General features: G+C 42.5%; 1 protein-coding gene across 2 annotated transcripts in view; it reads left to right on the top strand.

Annotated features, from left to right (window-relative positions):
* The window catches only part of pdzrn4 (PDZ domain containing ring finger 4), a 472471-nt gene extending 453594 nt beyond the window's left edge, over positions 1–18877 (top strand). For both annotated transcript variants that reach the window (XM_060839983.1, XM_060839982.1), the window contains 4 exons: positions 3454–3516; positions 10080–10181; positions 12761–12877; positions 16656–18877. In XM_060839983.1, the coding sequence (XP_060695966.1) occupies positions 3454–3516; positions 10080–10181; positions 12761–12877; positions 16656–18209 (1836 nt within the window). In that variant the 3' untranslated portion in view covers positions 18210–18877. The remainder of the gene's footprint in view (positions 1–3453; positions 3517–10079; positions 10182–12760; positions 12878–16655) is intronic.
* The last annotated feature ends 539 nt before the right edge of the window (positions 18878–19416 follow it).

Here is a 19416-nt window from a genome sequence, read left to right as displayed (position 1 = left end):
CAGTGGATCATCTGGAGCTGAACATTGCAGCAGTAAGTGACACTTGCTGTAGATTGTGAAGCAAGGTTTCCCTGTGTACAAACTCAATGTGTACACAACGTTTGCAATCAAAATAATTGTCCAAGAAAAGTTAGTCAAAATGACACTCGGTCAAGACATGGTGATGAAGGGTACTGATGACTGTTGAGATTTTGCTAGGTTTGGACATGAGTCATGACGAAGTCCAGCCCATACCCAAAACCATGCACACAAAACAATCACCAGATGTAAGAAAATATTATTTTAAATGGGCCCAAATTCTATTGAATTATTGGTAACCGTACTCTACGAGACCTTGTATTGGATAATGAGCCTCACCGGGTGACTGACCTTTCATTGGGAGAGCATTTTGGAAACAGTGATCACAATGCCTTAATTTTTAAGATGGCTACGAATAAGGGTACCTCAGGACCTTGCGGGAGAGTAAATTACATCAGTATTAGGTAAGAGGTAGGAAGAGTTAATTGAGAGGAGCTATTATCAGAGAAGTCCACATTTGACACTTGGGAATCATTTAAAATTCTGAACAGAGTTCAGGGCCAGCACATTCCAGTGAGGAAGAAGGCCAAGGATAGCAAGGCGAAGCATCCTTGGACAACAAGGGAGATTGAAAATTTAGTCAAAAGGAAAAAAGAAGCAAACATAAATCAGAGCCTGTGAGGAATATAAAGAAAGCAGCAAAGAGCTCAAGCAGGGATTTAGGAGAGCAAGAAGGACCCATGAATTGACCTTGGCTTGTAGGTTTAAAGAGAATCCCAAGGCATTCTATACATACATCAAAAACAAGAAGATAATTAGGGAGAAGGTAGGACACTCCACTCAAAGATAAAGGAGAGGATATGAGTGGAATCCTAAATAAGTTACATTGTATCAGTGTTCACCCAGGATAGTGAGATTAGTGTGAAACACAGTAATGCGCTAGGGTACTTTGAGATTAAGAAAGAAGTGGTGTTCGATCTCTTGAAGAGCACTAATGTAGGTAAGTCTGGTCAGAGGTCTGTGACTAGCGGTGTCCCAGGGGTCTGTATTAGAATGTCTGCTGTTTGCAATATTGCTGTATATAAATGACTTGGATGCACACATACACAGTTGGGTCAGTAAGTTTGCAGATGAGACAAAGATCGATGGAGTTATGGATTGTGTACAAGATTGCCAAAGGATACAGCAGGGTATAGATCAGTTGTAGACACCAGAAGAGAAGTGACAGATACAGTTTAATCCAGCTAAGTGTGACGTGCTGCACATTGGGAGATGAAATGTTAAGGAAAAGTATACAGTTAATGGCAGGACCCTGATAAACATGAATATACTGAAGGATTTTGGGGTCTAAATCCATAACTCCCTGAAAGTAGCCACAGAAAAAGATAGGGTGATGAAGAAGGCATTCAGCATGCTTGCCTATATTGATCGAGGAACTGAGCATAAGAGTAATGTTGCAGCTTTGTAAAGCTTTGGTCAGGCCATACTTACAGCTTTATGTTCAGTTCTGGGTGCCACATTACAGGCCAGGCATGGAGGGTTTGAACAGGGCTCAGAAGAAGTTTATCAGGATGCTGCTTGGATTAAAGGAAACGCTAGAAAAATTCAGGTCGTTTACTCTGGAGCAGCAGAGGCTATGGGGAGACTTGATAGGAGTCTCTAAAATGATGAGATGCATAGATTGGGTTGACAGTCGGAATCTGTTTCCAAGAGTTGAAATGTCTAAAACTAACAGTTATGCATTTAAGATGCAAGGGGGTAAGTTCAAGGGGAGATGTGAGGGGCAAATCTGGAATGCTCTGCCAGGAGTGGTGGTGAAGGCAGATACAATACGGACGTTTAAGGGACTTCTGGATAAATGCATGTATATACAAGGAATGAAAGGATATGAATGAAGGGCAGGCAGAAGGGATTAGTCTAATTTGGCATCATGTTCAGCACAACAACGTTGATGGAAGGGCCCATTTCTGTGCTGCACAGTTCTATGATCTGTGTTCTGGCATGCTCCACAACGAATCTTTGTACCTTGTCAAAAGTCTCTGCCATTTTCCTCTTTTGTCTCAAATCCTCTCCTCCGTTTTACATCTCAGACTATTACGCAATTTGGTCAGCCACATGGTACCGGGCTATTAAGCATCCTGCTCTGAGACCTACCAGCAACGAGACCTCTTCAGCTGTGTCAAGGCAAACATCAGAGTTTCTCACTTGGTTTATTCTGGGAACAGTGGAAAATTCCATTGAAGTGTACTCCCGGACCACACTCCCTCCCTTCTCGAATGGATCTTGATAAATCCACTTGCTGATCTTGATCCTTTTGATATGGGTCCCATTATGTGAAAAATGTTTCTGGCTTTTGGGTCTTAATGCCAATTTGAGAAGAAGCATCAAACGATGAATTTGTGTACTGACAATCAAAAAAAAGATAGGGTAATGAAGAAGGCATTTGACATGTTTGCCTTTATTGGTCGAGGAACTGCGCAATACATTTCAGTACCATTTCTGCAAAATTCAAGTTCGATCTAGTATCTCTCAGTTGCAATCACAGTCCCCTCAGAAACTATATTGTAATCGTGTGTACCCGAAATCAGTATCTAGTAATCGCTATGCAATGTGACTGGCTGAGAGCTTCTTGCCCTCTGTTATCACTGTGCATTTATTGTTTCCCTCATGGTCTGGAATGTCTTGCTGTATTTTCCAACACCATTGACTTGTGCTTTATATCCAACCTTCCTTTAAGTCAGTCTTTGCATCACTCAAATTAGAGTCCCTATTCTATTGGCATGTCCAAGTGCTTTGGATGTTTCTTTCCTGATTTAGGAAACATGGATTCGAATTTGGGGTACATGCATTTAAAGTATAGTTTCTGAGGGAACAGATTGCAACTGAGAGATACTAGATCAAACTTGAGTTTTGCAGAAATGGCCATGAAACGTATAAATTTGTTGATTGTCAGCACACAAATTAATCGTTTGGTCCCCTGAACTTATTCTGCCGTCAAATCAGAATCAATAACTGGGTGGCACGGTGGCTCAGTGGTTAGCCCTGCTGCCTCACAGTGCCAGGGACCCGGGTTTGATTCCCACCCTGGGCGACTGTCTGTGTGGAATTGCACATTCTCCCCGTGTCTGTGTGGGTTTCCTTGGGGTGCTCCGGTTTCCTCCCACAATCAGGTCAGATGAATTGGCCATGCGAAATTGCCCATAGTGTTAGGTGCATTATCCAGGAGTAAATACAGGGTAGGGGAGTGGATTTGGGTGGGTTACTCTTCAGAGGGTTGGTGTGGACTTGTTGGGCCGAAGGGCCTGTTTGCATACTGTAGGGAATTTAATCTAACTGCATTCATCTTCGATTGCTTGCTTTAGATGGCTGCTTTTAATCCTTTGTTAAATTCTCTGCTCATTCGCTTAACCTTAATCATTTCTTTGATTTCTCCAGGTCGACCCAAACAGCATCGCGGCGAAAGATGGGCGTATAAGAGAGGGCGATCGGATCGTTCAAGTAAGTCTAGGTGGAAACGTTGGTGTGAGGGAAATCGCACAGCCCCTGTGGGTGAGACTGAGGAAGAAAGGCTGACCATAACGTGAGTGACCCTAAAAGAGAGAGATCAGCGAGCAAGTGACTGCCTTTGAGGGTCATCCCTGACATATACAACTGAATGCAATGCTGCACGTGAGCGATAAGTCCAGGGTCGCTTTAATTCCATCGGGATGTCTCCTAGTTTTGTGCATTAAATACAATCCCACAGCTGGTGCTTTACAATGTCGAGGCGAGTAGCTCAGGCTGTAATCACTATAGCAACCATCAGATTGGATCCTCCTAAATAACATGAACCTGTACCAAAATGAAATGTTCAAAATAACTAGAAACAGTTGTCACGTAATAGCTGCTTTATTGGAGTGGGAATCATTGGGTGTTCATTCTTTTATGAACCATTTTACTCACAACATTTGTAAGATTGCCAGTTATGTATATCTATCCTTTCAAACCTGAAAATGTGCATTTCCTAATGTGTCCTGGCCATTTGGTCAATTTTATGCATGCAACTGGTTTCAGAACTTGACAAGGTGTACTTGGAATGAGGTACTTTATCCCCACTGTCTACTGCTGATGAATACCATGTCAGGACCAGAGCACAGTGTATCCTATGCCATTGAACCTGGTGGTAACAAAATATGAAAATGTAACAAGGAACGAGGAGAACAGTTGCAGAATTGAGAAGCATAGCACAAGGCTGACGAAGTGGCATGTGGTAGAAGAAAGTTGTCACTGTATTTTGAAGTACTGTATAACGATAGTTGGGTTTACAAAGTGGAGTGACGTTAAGGAGAATCTGGATCTTATGCAGAGCAGTATGTAAAGTAGGTAGAAGCAGTTGATGAAAGTGTCAAGAAAATATTTGGCCTCCTGAGTGTTCTCTATCATGGTGTAAGTGTACTGTTGCTAAGAGGTTATACCAACATCTGTGCTGGCTAGGCATCAGCAAAGGATGCAAAGATCTTTGAAGATGCTGAGCACTTATACTGATGTGACACAGGGGATGAGAGATTTTTGTTCAACAAAGGCATTGTGAGTATTGTCGTTAGGGATGTCACAACATAGTTGGGAAAGTGAAGTGATCATCGCGTCCTGCTACTTTGGGATCACAGCAAAAAGTAAGAACGTGATCTAAACCCATAGCATTCCTGAATCACCTGTGTGATGGAATCACGTCTACAGAAATTGCTCACATAATTCCACACCTCTGAAGCTGGGGATGAGGGTGGTTATCAGAAATAAGTACATTTTAATTACATGTAAAGAGCAATTAACTATCAACTCATGGCTTTGCCTGTTACAAGTTTAATTCCATTTTATGAAACAGAACTGTATTTTTGCAAACAGTAAGAAATAAAGTTACAAAATACATTCAAAACATGCAATCCATAGAATTCATTGAGACGTTCCTTTGGCTTGCCAGGAGTTTCTATTAGAGTCATAGAGATGTACAGCATGGAAACAGACCCTTCCGTCCAACTTGTCCATGCCGACCAGATATCCCAACTCAATCCAGTCCCACCTGCCAGCACCAGGCCCATATCCCTTCAAACCCTTCCCGTTCATATACCATCCAGATGCCTTTTAAATGTTGCAATTGTACCAGCCTCCACCACTTCCTCTGGCAGCTCATTCCATACACATACCACCCTCTGTGTGAAACAGTTGCCTCTTAGGTCTCATTTATATCTTTCCCCTCTCACTCGAAACCTACGCCCTCTAGTTCTGGACCTCCTGACCCCAAGGAAAAGACTTTGTCTATTTATCCAATCCGTGCCTCTCATGATTTTATAAACCTCTATAAAGTCAGCGCTCAGCCTCTGACACTCCAGGAAAAACAGCCCTAGCCTATTCAACCTCCCCCTATATCTCAACTCCTCTAACCCTGGCAACATCCTTGTAAATCTTTTCTGAACCCTTTCAAGTTTCACAACATCTTTCTGATAGGAAGGAGACCAGAATTGCACGCAATTTTCCAACAGTGGCCTAACCAATGTCCTGTATAGCCACAACATGACCTCCCAACTCCTGTACTGTATACTCTGACCAATAAAGGAAAGCATACCAAATACCCTTTTCACTATCCTTTCGACCTGTGACTCCACTTTCAAAGAGTTATGAACTTGCACTCCAAGGTCTTTTTGTTCAGCAACACTCCTGAGAACCTTATCATTAAATGTATAAGTCCTGCTGAGATTTGCTTTCCCAAAATGCAGAACCTCACATTTATCTAAATTATATACTAAATTATATAAATGATGAAAAGTAGTAGACACAGCACCGATCCTTGTGGCACTCCGCTGGTCACAGGCCTCCAGTCTGAAAAACAACCCTCCACCACCATTCTCTGTCTTCTACCTTTGAGCCAGTCCTGTAACCAAATGATGAGTTCTTCCTGTATTCCATGAGATCTAACCTTGCTCATCAGCCTCCCATGGGGAACTTTGTCGAATGCCTTACTAAAGTCCATATAGATCACATCTACCGCTCTGCCCTCGTCAATCCTCTTTGTTACTTCTTCAAAAAACTCAACCAAGTTTGTGAGACATGATTTCCCATTGCATAAAGCCATGTTGACTATTCCTAATCAGTCCTTGCCTTTCCAAATACATTTACATCCTGTCCTTCAGGATTCCCTCCAAACACTTGTTCACCAACAATGTCAGGCTCACTGGTCTATAGTTCCCTGGCTTGTTCTTACCATTCTTCTTAAACAGTGGCACTACATTAGCCAACCTCCAGTCTTCCGGCATCTCACTTGTGACTCTTGATGATACACATATCTCAGTAATAGACCGAGCAATCACTTCTCTAGATTCCCACAGAGTTCTAGGGTACACCTGTTCAGGTCTTCTGGACATATCCATTATTATGCATTTCAAGACATCCAGCACTTCCTCCTCTGCAACATGGATATTTTTCAAGATGTCACCATCCAATTCCCTACATTCTATATCTGCCATGTCCCTTTCCATAGTAAGTACTGATGCCAAATGCTCATTTAGTATCTGACCCATCTCCTGCGGCTCCACACGAAGGCCACCTTGCTGATCTTTGAGGGCCCTATTCTCTTCCTAGTTACCCTTTTCTCCTTAATATATTTGTAAAACCCCTTTGGATTCTTCTTAATTCTATTTGCCAAAGCTATCTCATGTCCCCTTTTTCCCCTCCTGATTTCTTTCTTAAGTATACTCCTACTGCCTTAATACTCTTCTGAGGATTCACTCAATCTATCCTGTCTACACCTGACATAGTTAAAAATCACACAACACCAGGTTATAGTCCAACAGTGGATGCAGAGAGGTGTGTTTTCCCATGGTGGGGGAATTCAGAGTGGAGTGGAGCAAACTTCAAATTAGGTTTTGGACTTTCAGGAATAGGGAAATGCTTTCCCACATATATACAGTGGAGTTGAAAAATTATCACTACAACTGCAAAGGCAAAAGGCCTGGATGTAGAAGTGAAACTGAAAGCGACGAGTTGTTTATTGTCAGTAATGTTCTCCAATTTTACTCGGGAAATGTGTGTTGATTTCTCAATAATGCAGATCATTTGAGTCTAGACATTGAAGCTCCTCATTTATTGGAAAAAATGAGTAGTTAAAAAGTCACCAACAATGTCTGTCTGGTGTTTGGGGATGGAATAGTAGTGCTGGTGGGAATGTCAGTGATACAAAGAGAGATATGGGCAAATTCAAGGCGATAACATCTTGTATCACAATGTGTAAAATGTTCAGCCAAAATACTCAGATCTGCAACATTTCTTAAAATCAAACCTCTGTTCATTCTTGCATGACATCAGAGAGCAATACGTGGTCCATTCTTCATCTGCTCATCGAGGCCTCAATCTGTGAAATTCCATTTGTAAATGTATGTCATTTTAAAAAAAAGATTGTTAATATGTGCATCTCTGTAATGAGGTCGGCAGTTGGCCTAATGTCTCTTCCTGCCATTGGGTGTGATATTTTATTTGAGAGCCTTCCTCCCAATTGGTTCAGTAATGGTGACTATATCAGCAGAAGTGTATAATTTGTATCAAGTGAAGTGATTGTGCAATATTTGAAGTGACGATTGCGGACAGACTCTTTGGAACTGCGAAATTAGTCGCAATCGTGTTTTAAAACGGAGAAAGTGATTTTTTTATGGATTTGGTGGAAATCTTTGTGTGTTTGTTTGAGTCACATGACTGCGAAGGGTGGTAAAATTTGAGATTGATTTTGAAAGTTCTCAATGTTATCGGGAATACAGCTCACAGTTGTATTTCAGCCTGAACTGAAAGTATATAGTCAGTTTCTTGGCTCATTGCGTGATTTATTTACGATTAGATGGAATAGGAGAATTGCATTTGGCAGGTAGATCAGTTTTTCAAACAACATGTTGGTGCAGTTGTAGACACACTTGAGCTTCAACGTTACAGGAGAGTTGGTGTCATCGTAGCTTTTGGTTTATGTTGTTTGTGTACTCGATCTGGGGTGATGCAAATATTGTCTTCATTTCATAACTCAGAGACAAAGAATCTACAGATGGTGGAATCCAAAGTAGACAAGCAGGGGGCTGGAAGAACACAGCAAGCCAGGCAGCATCTGGAGGTGGAGAAGTCAATGTTTCCAGTATAGCCCTTCTTCAGGACTGGGGGTGGATATAAGGGGAGCTGCAGATTAAGCCGAGGGAGAGGTGGTGGTGGGGGGGGGGGGGATTGGGGCAGAGGGGTAGTGAAGTAGGGATAGGTGAACACAGGCAGAGGGTTCCATCTGGTTGGTCGATGGGAGGAATGAATCAGCTTGGTAGCTGGAAGGAAGGATCCATCAGAGGAATGGAAGGAAGAAGAGGGGCTGGAAAGAGAATCAGGGGATGGGAAGGGAAGTTACTTGAAATTGGAGATCTCAATGTTGACTCCTTCAGTCTGTAGGCTGTCCAGGTGGAAGATGAAGTGTTGTTACTCCAATTTGTGGTCTGATTCACTGCGGCAATGGAGGAGGCCGCGGATGGTCTTGTCAGAGAGGGAATGGGAAGAGGAATTAAAATGGGCAGTGACTGGGAGATCAGGTTGGCCCCTGCAGGCCTGGCTGAAATGCTTCAGGAAATGTGCTCTGAGTTTACATTTGGTCTCCCTGATGTAGAGAAGACCTCAGTGGGAGCACCGGATACAGTAAATTAGGTGGGAGGAGAGGCAGGTGTACCTCTGTCTCACCTGGAAGGACTGTTTGGGGCTCTGGATAGAGGTGATGCAGGTGGTATGCCTGCAGGTTTTGCATCTATTAGGTTGCAGGGGAAGATACCAGGGGTTTGGGGGTGGGGGGTGGGTGGAGTGGGTTTATTGGGGAGAGTAGCGCAAACTGTGAACAAAAGTATACAATTGTAGTGTTAGTGAAGGATTATTTTTGTTTGTTTACAATTTGGAAAAGTTAAAGGGTATATATGTGCACAATATCAATTCAGGCGAGAAATAAAGAGGTTAGGTTTCCTGTCAAGACCACTTTGCGTACACCGAGTAGAAGCAGTCATGTCTTGCTGGTAATGTGGGAGTGACTGGTTTTAAGGCACTCCTACATGTCGGGCAGTCATTTGAGTGAATTCAGCAGAGCATAAAGGCATTAAATCAGTGACAACTGTATGACATCCAGTCAGGTGTATTGGAGATTCAAGGGCTGCCTTAATGCGGGGCAAGCTTTCTAATTGAATCTGGGCTAAATTTGATAATACTTTGACCTGCTGTTAATGAAATTGCAGGAGTATATGGGGACATATCTTGTTTTGGTAAGCAGGAGCATAGGAAGACAGTCCACTGTTCTGGTGGGTCTGGTACATTGAAGAAGCTTCACCACTTTTGTCGCTACTGATATTTGGAAGTACTGATATGTAAGTATTAACAAGCTAACCTCCTCAGTTTTTGCGTGAATTACATTTTGGGAACTGTTTTGAAAAAGTTCTAGTGTTTCAAATTTTATTTAACAAGTTGTTTCTTCCTGCGTAATGATAAGGTGCATTGTGAGTGAGCCTTTGTCCAAACAACGTTTGTGTTTTAACCCAAACAAGTACGTTGTGGTTCGGTGTCAACAGTGTGAAGTAGTCGTGGGTCTGTTAGCGATGCAGCTGCTGTCATGAGACCAGGCAGCATTACGTTTCTTCACAGCCTCCTTCCCCGTCCAAGTTGGGGTTGGCTGGTGCCAATTGCAGCAGTGTAATCTGCGACGTACGCATCCATTACCTCTAATGGGAAGGGAGGTGAACGGCACATGTCATGTGTCAGTGATTGGAGTTGGTGGGTATCTGTCAGTCGATGGAGCACATGTTAGGCATTGATGAACATTAAGGCTTCTTTTGACGTCAGGATTCCTTTGTCTTTTGATAGCAATGCTGTGCAGAGAGTTCCTAATCGATTGGTGTCAGTTACTTTGGTCACAAAGTGGAAAGCTATGTGAATTCTTAATCGAGATGAGTTGTCATTTGCATTGTCCAATGTCAACCGTCAACAGTGTGAGAGCAACAGCTGCCTTTTAGTCTTGATGATTTGTTTGTTTCTCGCAGATAAATGGGAAGGATGTTCAAGATCGGGAGGAGGCCGTGGCCTTACTGTCCAGCGAGGAAAGCAGGAACATTCTGTTGCTGGTTGCCAGACCAGAGATTCAGGCAAGTATCGCATTGAGAACAAATTAGTTTGCTGTGTGGATGGAGTTTTTCACATGTTGGAATGGTCGTGGAGAGTTTCCCGACAAGAGACATCTTTCACATTTGACATTGAAGTGAACATAGCAGGTCATTGTGACGCCATGAGTTATCAGAAAGGAGACTTCAGTTAACTGGGCTTGATGACGTGTTTTTCAGCCGAGTATCGGCTGCGGGTTAGGCATTGTGGAGGCGTTAACATTCAGCACTACATTTTTACATGTCCACTTGGATTACAATCGGACAGTGTACCGCAGAGATTGAAGTGGTACTAATGCATGAACCCAGGTTTTTATTAGATTGGCTATGGACAGCAAGAGAGAACAACCAATGTGGACAGTTGGAATCAAGGTGACACTAGAAGAGTCGTGTTGACGACTCCTGCATGTGGTCAAGGATAGGCGTCTGTCAAATTTTCGTCAATGTGATGAGTCTGCGAGTAGTTTGAAACGTGGTAGGATCACCATCAAGACCAGCAGTGACATTTGCAGCGATTGCCAAATTATATTGTTTTTTTTTCTTTTTTTTAAGATATTTTTATTAGAAATTTAACATTTTTACAAGTTTACAAAAATAAACAAAACTCTCAAATACAAACATTGATATACAATTAAATCAAATATACAATAGTCAAAATTTAACAAAAGAAAAAAATACCGAAATAGAAAAAAAACAAAACTCAACTTTCTACTAATCTAACCTACAACTAACCAGAGTGTATACTTAAGTCTCTTACATGCTCGGAATGTATTAACATCAAATGTAATAAAACCCGTATTCGTTCGGGATTCCTCTCCTAAGGGACCCCAGAGCAGCCAGGTTTGTAATCTCCATTAAATAAAAGCCCTTGTTAGGATGGCCGAAATATCTGCATTTATGTAATTCAAGAAGGGCTGCCATATTTTATAAAATAATTCAGTCTTTCAGTGCACCATATTTGTAAGGAAGTAAAGGGGAATACATTCCATAATTAATCTGTGTCAATTTGAAAGTCCAGGGGGGCACTCAGCCACCCAGTTCACCAAAATATTTTTCCTTGCACAAAAAGAGAGAATAGAAAATAGTCTCTTCCCATGCACATCCAGGGAGGGAAAGTTCGAAAAGCCCAAAAGGAGAGATATAGAGTCCACTCTAATTTCCGTTCCTAAAATTTCTGTCAAGGTACTTGCTACTTTAGTCCAATATCTACGGATCTTATGATAAGTCCATAGACAATGTACAAGAGTGCCCAACTCTATTTTGCATTTGGGACACATTGGAGATGCTCCTGCCTTAAATTTTGCCAATCGAGCCGGTGCTATATGGGCCCTATGAAGTATCTTCAGCTGGATAGCCTGGGTTCTGTTACAGATAGTAATTCTTCTAGCATTTTCCCAAATATCATTCCACATTTCTATAGATATTTCTAGTCCCAAATCCTGATCCCATGTTTTAAGCAGATTGTCCATATCTCCCGATACTTCTTCATGTTGTAAATGATAAATAGTGCTGACGGAGGATACCCCCACTGGTCGTAGGACATTACATTCTCTATCTGATTTATAAAGACTATCTAATAACGTAGTCTTCTTCTGTATATAATCTCGAATTTGGAAGTATCGAAAGAGGTCTCCATTAGGTCATCTGAATTTCTGACGCAGCTGCCAAATTATATTGTTATGTCAGAATGAAAGTGAGAGAATACATCATCGTTGGCTTCAGTGAGATTTTGAGTGAAAGTTCGGTGGCTCAGTGGCCAGCACTGCTGCTTCACAGTGCCAGGGACCCGGGTTCAATTCCGACTGTCTGTGTGGAGTATTCACATTCTTTCTATGTCTGCGTGAGTTTCCGCCAGGTGCTCTGGTTTCCTCCCACAATCCAAAGATGTGCAGGGTTAGGTGGGTTAACCATGCCAAATTGCCCATAGTTTTGCGTGATGTACAGATTAGGTGCATTAGTCAGGGGTAAATATAGGATAATAGGATAGGTGAATGGATCTGAGTGGGTTACTCTTTGGAGGGCGCTATGGATTTGTTAGGCCGAAGGGTCTGTTTCCACACTGTAGGGATTCTATGATTCTTGGTGTATTTTATGTCTCCACCTGTATCCTTTGCAGGATTTCTTTTTAAATATGAGAATCCCATGGTCCTAAATGAGTCCATTATTCACCTGAATTGGTACTTAGAATGAAGTATAATGTCGGATTCCATTGGGATTTGCAATGATGAGCTAGAATGTTAAACTACACTTAGTGCATCCTTTCATTTTGCAATATCTGCACATTGCTTGTGCAATGTCTAGAGTTACGGAAAGCGATATAAGTGCAAATCTCGAGGTTTAGAAAGTGTGGGGGGGGGGTTGTCAATGATTTTGGTGGCAGCTCGAATACACCAGAGGAACAGTTGAATCTGCAGGTTTCATCATGCAATGCATTTATGGCACTTGTTACAGTGCACGGGACAGCAATGTAAGATTGTTTCATGGTAGAGAGTCAGTATTATGTGACTGGAGCGTGCCCTCATGCCCTTTTTTGTAACACCCTGTTTCTTTCCCGTTTCTGCCAGTTGGATGAAGGATGGCTTGATGATGACCGGAATGAATTTCTTGACGAGCTTCATATGGATATGTTGGAACAGCAACACAATCAGGCAATGCAGTTCACAGCTACCACACTTGAGCAGGTAAAATTCATGACAGCTTAACAGATTCTCATCTGATACTTGCTAATGGAAAATATTTGCACTGCACTAAGTGACATTCGCATATTTTGCCCTTCAGAACCACTTTATTAAAAAGCAGCTTATTGACACAAAGCTGTTAGAAATAAAGAAAATCAATCAACACAGTCCTGCCATACTTGTGCTTTTTCATTGAGAATTCTCTAACCTTTTTCGTTCGTTGTCAAATTTGTTTACCTCACCTGGAATGTATTTTGTTTCTGCACTGATTTGTGGAATCATGGAAGAGTTACAGTACAGATACAAACCTTTCAGCCTATTGTCCATTCTGGGAAAGGAACAAATACAGTCTCAATGCTCCCACCCTTTACCCATACTAACTAGAGTCACCCCATTCTGTATTCTTCCATCCATAACTCGGGAGTCATCCACGCTTCAATGTGGCATTGTATTTACTGCCCAGCCCCTTTTGGACTCTGAATTTGTGTCTGTGTTAGAGGTGAATGTCAGGAGTCCAGTTCTTAATATCCAGCTTGAGACTGCCACACTTAATTTGTTAAGACCTTCCTCCAATTTCCTAACATATCAGCAGCAAGACTTTGATTTAAGCTTTTCAACCTCTAATAGACAAGGGTGCTCAAGCAAGGAATAGTCCTGTAGATAGCAGATTACCCACTACCATTAGCTAATAGTTGCCATACACTGGACTATCAAATGGAATTAATTCATCCATTGCTTGTCATTATGTTGTTCGGATTGGTGCCAAACTCGACCATAGAACATAGAACATAGAAAGATACAGCGCAGTACAGGCCCTTCGGCCCTCGATGTTGCGCCGACCAAATCCTACCTAACCTACACTAGCCCAATAACTTCCAAATGCCTATCCAATGCCCGCTTAAATGACCATAAAGAAGGAGAGTTCACCACTGCTACTGGCAGGGCATTCCATGAACACTCAACCCACTGTGTAAAGAATCTAAATTGAGACCATATTGAGAATAAACCAGGAAGCCAGTAATCTGATGTCCACAATTGTTCTCATATTCCATACATCTCAATGGTCTCACTTCTAACTGGCACTGGATTTTTCTATCTGGCAGTGATCCCTATTTGACCTGAGCATTAGTAAAGCTCTTCAGTCAGCTAAAACCAATTCACTTCTCTGAGAATCATATGATCATCATTTGATCATTCCACAGCTGTTTTGTCTTCAGTAAATTTCCCACTAACCTTCCCTGATTTAAGGAAAACCATTCCAATTCCAACATTTTGTTCTGATGAAGGGTCAGTGGACCCAAACCATTAACTCTGCTTTCTCTCCACAGATGCTGCCAGACCTGCTCAGTCTTTCCAGCAATTTCTGTTTCTGTTGCCAACTTTCCTGCTGTCTTCACTTAACTGAAGCCCCTCATCACAAGTACAAGTACCTTTCCAGTAAATCCCTGCACCTACATTAATATCTTCTCAGAATAGGCCTGGAATAACTGAATGACATTAATGATTCATTGTTGCTTCATTTTTGCATTGATGAAATCAATTATCCTGAGATTACATTACGGTCTTACCTATTCTTCAGTTTGCTGTTAAGACTTATGTACAGACAGCACAAGCTTTCTCTCCAGGTAAAAAAAATGACTGCAGATGCTGGAAACCAGATTCTGGATTAGTGGTGCTGGAAGAGCACAGCAGTTCAGGCAGCATCCAAGGAGCAGTAAAATTGATGTTTCGGGCAAAAGCCCTTCATCAGGAATAAAGCCTGATGAAGGGCTTTTGCCCGAAACATCGATTTCGCTGCTCCTCGGATGCTGCCTGAACTGCTGTGCTCTTCCAGCACCACTGATCCAGATATAAGATTTCTCTCTGCTGCTCCTTTTTTAAAAGTTTACTGTTTCCTTGAAAGGTTTACTTGTTTCTTTCATTTATTCTGCATCCTTCTTACTTCCATTGGAAAAATTCCATCTCCCAAATAGATGCCTCTTTCACTTGTCCACCTTTACCCTATTCAAGTCTTCCTCATTGTTAAAATTTATCCAAAAACTTTGGCTGTCACAGCTAGTAGATAAAGATGCATACCATTCTCAGGCCACAAATGTAATTGAGAACATGAAAATTTTTCTGATGAAATGTTTGCAGTTGCAGAAGATTCTGTTACCAGGGGACAGACGTCCAACCATTGAAAGGATTTATGATCAGACAGAGGAATGGACAGGTTCAGCATTAACTTTGAATGGCATTAGGGTTCTTTGATGTGTGATGAACTACTGTATTAATGCAAATACTCTTGAGGTTGCTGCTTCAAGGAAATATGGTGTACAAGGCAGATGCGTAATGCTCCCAAGTTATCAACATCTGCTACATTTAGCAAGCACTTGAACAGGCTTTGGAGCAAAAGTAGGCATTTTGCCCATCAAGTCTTCATTGCTACTCAATAAGATCTTGGCACATCTGACGAACTTCGACTTCTCTTTCCTGCTTCATCCCCATAACACTTGATTTCTTCCCGAGTAAGAATCTGTCACTCAACTTTCAAACAAAGAAATGATTCAGCATTGAAAGCCCTCTGCAGTGAAGAATTCTGCACTCTCTTGAGGCAAAGAATTCCTCTTTTGTTTTAAATGGGTGACTCTTTGCTCTGATATTATTCCCTCTGCTCATAAACTCACCCACAAGGGGCCGCCCTGCCTGCATTAACCATGCTAAGCCTTCTAACAATTGTAGTTTTCAATAAGAACTAATAAGAACTTGGAGCTGGAGTAGGCATTCCAGCCACTCAAACCTGCTTCTACCATTTGATACAATCATGGCTGATCTCTTCTCAGACTCGACCCCACTTTTTTTGCCCACTCTCCATAATCCTTCAACTCATTGTTAATTAACAATCTGTGTGTCTCTTTCCTCATTTTTCTCAATGACCCAGCATCCATTAATTCTGATTAGTGAATTTCACAGATTTTTGGATCCTTTGAGAGAAGTGATTTCTCCTTATCTGTTTTAAATTTGCTGCTCCTTATCCTAAAACTCATCTTTGCCCCAAGGGAATAGCTTCGGTTTACTTTACACATATCCTTTAGCATACATTTTTGGAAAACCTCCATTTGATGTCATTCTTCTAAACTCGAGAGAGTATAGGCCTAAACTACGGAATCTCTTCACAAGACAAACCCCTCCTCATGAGACCAATCTAGTCAGCCTCCTCTGAACTACCCCCAACATTATACATTCCTCCTCAAGTAAATGGACCAAAAGTGTACACAATATTCCAGGATGAGTGTGACCAGTGTCTTATACAGTTACAGTGACTGTTCTCTATTTCCATGAGCAATAAATGCCAAACTTGAATTTGTCTTTATTGCCTGCTCACTAGTTTGTGATTCATGCACAAGATACCCAGATCCTTCTCATCCAAAACACCCTGAAATTTCTGTGCATTAAGATAATACAGTGCCTTTGTATTCTTACAACCTAAATGGATAATCTCACACTTACCCACTTCAGCTTCATCTGCCAAATTTGACTCAATCACCTAAACTTTCCGGTCACATTTTAATTTCCCATCTATTTTAGTGACAGATGTAAATCTCCCTAGAGTGGTCTCTATCCCTGCATCAAATTCATTGATATAGATTGTAAATAGTTGACAACCATTGTTCTACACTGTTGATCTCACAGTATGCTAATTTGTTTGGGATTTTGAGAGTATGATTTTGATTTAAAATGTTATACAACCTGATTATCAGGCCATTCTGCATCTGAACTAACTTATTTTCAATCAATACAGAAAAAACATGAAGAAGATGGTGGGACGACAGATACTGCAACTACCTCTTCGAATAACCACGAGAAGGACAGCGGGCTCGGCCGCACAGACGACAGTGTGAGGAATGATGAGAGTTCGGAACAGGAGATCCTTGGAGAGGAGCAGAACAGCACCTCGCTGCAAAGTCAGGGGGACCTGGGCTACAGCCAGGATACCCTGGGCAGCAGTGAGATCCAGTGCAACGAGAGCTTCATCTCGGGGGAATATAATGACTCTGACTTTGTGGGCACCCAGGATGAAGAATGCGAGCGGTTCAAGGAGCTCCTGGAGCTCAAGTGCAAGATGAGCAATCGAAGCCAGTTTGATCTCTACTACTCCACCAGCACAATCCAGTGTGGCAGGAGGCAGCAAGAGGTGGTGGACCGGGAGCTGGAGATGCTCAACGAGGAGCTAAGGAACATCGAGTTGGAGTGCCAGAACATCATGCAGGCCCACCAGCTGCAGACGGTGAGGGAGGAATACGGCGACGTGTGGTCGATCCACGGCAGTGGATTCGGGAACTACAACACCAGCATCGACTCGCCCAGGGGGAAGAAACTGGCCGACATCATGGAGCACCCAGAGAAGTCAGACAAGGACAGCTCCAGTGCCTACAACACAGCTGAGAGCTGCCGCAGCACCCCCCTGACTGTGGACCGCTCGCCTGACGGCTCACTGCAGCGAATTGTCAGCATCACCAACAAAAAGAACCTGAGGAGCTCCATCGAAGCTGTCCAGGCTGCTGCTGTGGCCTCACCGTCATCGCCGTCACCCAGGCGCATCAGTGCGGAGGCCAGCCCCACCGTCAGCAGCTCCTCAGAGACACCGGAAACAGCCGTGCCTGGTGACGACACGGAACATGTGACAGAGGGGAGCAAATCTGGCGAGGGTGGTGAGCACGTGCCCTACCTGTCAGCCTATCATAGCTCGCCCTACCGACATGTCAACATCCCTGCGCATGCGCGGCACTACCAAAGCTACATGCAGCTCATCCAGCAAAAGTCAGCGGTCGAGTATGCCAACAGCCAGCTGAGTCTGGTGAGCATGTGCAAGGATGCCCATAAGGCCACAGCGGACTCCAAGGCCGAGTGGAAGGTCAAGATCCGCAGTGATGGTACTCGCTACATCACCAAGCGCCCAGTGCGTGACCGCCTGCTCAAGGAGCGTGCCATGAAGATCAAGGAGGAGCGCTGTGGCATGACCACAGATGACGACGCCGTGAGTGAGATGAAGACAGGCCGCTACTGGAGCAAGGAGGAGCGCAAGCAACATGTCGTGCGGGCCAAGGAACAACGGCGGCGCAGAGAGTTCATGATGCGCAGCCGTCTGGAGTGCCTCAGGGAAAACCCCCAGAGCGGCGGTGAGGGCAAAAAGGAGGTCAACATTATCGAACTGAGCCACAGAAAAATGATGAGGAAGCGCAACAAGAAAATCTTTGACAACTGGATGACAATCCAAGAACTCATGACACATGGTGCCAAGTCCCCAGATGGCACAAGAATCTACAATTCCTTCCTGTCAGTTACTACTGTGTGAAAGGGACTTTTTTTAAAACAAAATAATAAAGGACACTACCGATTTGTGGTAGAATACAATTGCCTCGTTAAATGTGGCATGTCACTTTTTTCCTATCTAAGAACTGCTTCTAATCTGATTACGGTTTTTACGAGCAGTTACCGATCACTTTTACAAAATGTATTACGATTTGTGGTACCTTTGTCTGTAGGTTGCAACTTCCTGTCATCTTCCCCATGATCTTCAGTCCTGTTATTTGTAAAACAAAGAGCCATATTTCACATGATATTATGCCCATGTAAGTTAAGAGTCTGACTTTCTTACAAGTCCATTAATCATTATCCAGGTTTCTTTTGTAATGTATGTTTGTGTTATTAAAACTATAATTATAATGCCAAATTCCAATAGCTTTGCATACTTGTCCACATGCATTGCGGTGCTAGCATTTTGCATAACTTTACTTTCTCTGCTGCCAAGTGGAGCATAAACTATTAACATCCAAGCTTTTAACTTTCACATTTGTTCAGCCATGTATTGTACAATGAGACTGTAAATTAAAAAAAGTGTATTGTCCAAGTAAAGTGTAGGTGGATGAGTGACTCGTACTCTAGCGGAATCGATGCTGTAGTCAGGTAAATGTGGTTATTGTGAAGATGAAAAAAATAAATTATTGCTTATATTTGAAGAAACAGACTGCAGAGTAAACATTATTGTAAAATCTTTTTCCTGCTCGCATCACCAAATATCTTCCTGTTGATATTGAACAGCTTAACTGGCCTCAGGAGAACTATTATTTTAAAGACTACTGTCTGCAATCAATAGTGGCTCTACTACATTTTTAGCATTGAATTTTCCAGAGGCAACATGCTTTTTTGTTAATCGGTGCAGTGGGTTTTAATCACCAATCAGACTCACATATGCATCTTCTTCACCATTGGAATGAGGCCATTGTGTATAACAAATCCTTGAAGTAGAGAAAGAAAACAAACTATTATTCTGAACTCAGATGGTAGCAAACAACCCATCCTAAGGTCAAGTGCTCGGACTGAGTGCACTCTGAGACAAACTATGTAAATCTAATTTCAAGCAGTTGCTGTCAGGAGCAGAAGAGTGCAGGCAATGATCTGCAATTCAAGCAACCTTTTTAGCATCTTTGGTGGCATGCTGGCTCAGAATTTAGACATGGATCCAAGCAAATTGCATTTCTGCGAATACACAGTTTGAGCAG

Source organism: Hemiscyllium ocellatum, chromosome 19, assembly GCF_020745735.1.
Source record: "Hemiscyllium ocellatum isolate sHemOce1 chromosome 19, sHemOce1.pat.X.cur, whole genome shotgun sequence".
In the NCBI taxonomy this organism is placed as follows: Eukaryota; Metazoa; Chordata; class Chondrichthyes; order Orectolobiformes; family Hemiscylliidae; genus Hemiscyllium; species Hemiscyllium ocellatum.
Note: the sequence above shows the minus strand (reverse complement) of the source record. Positions and strands in the feature narration are given on the sequence as shown.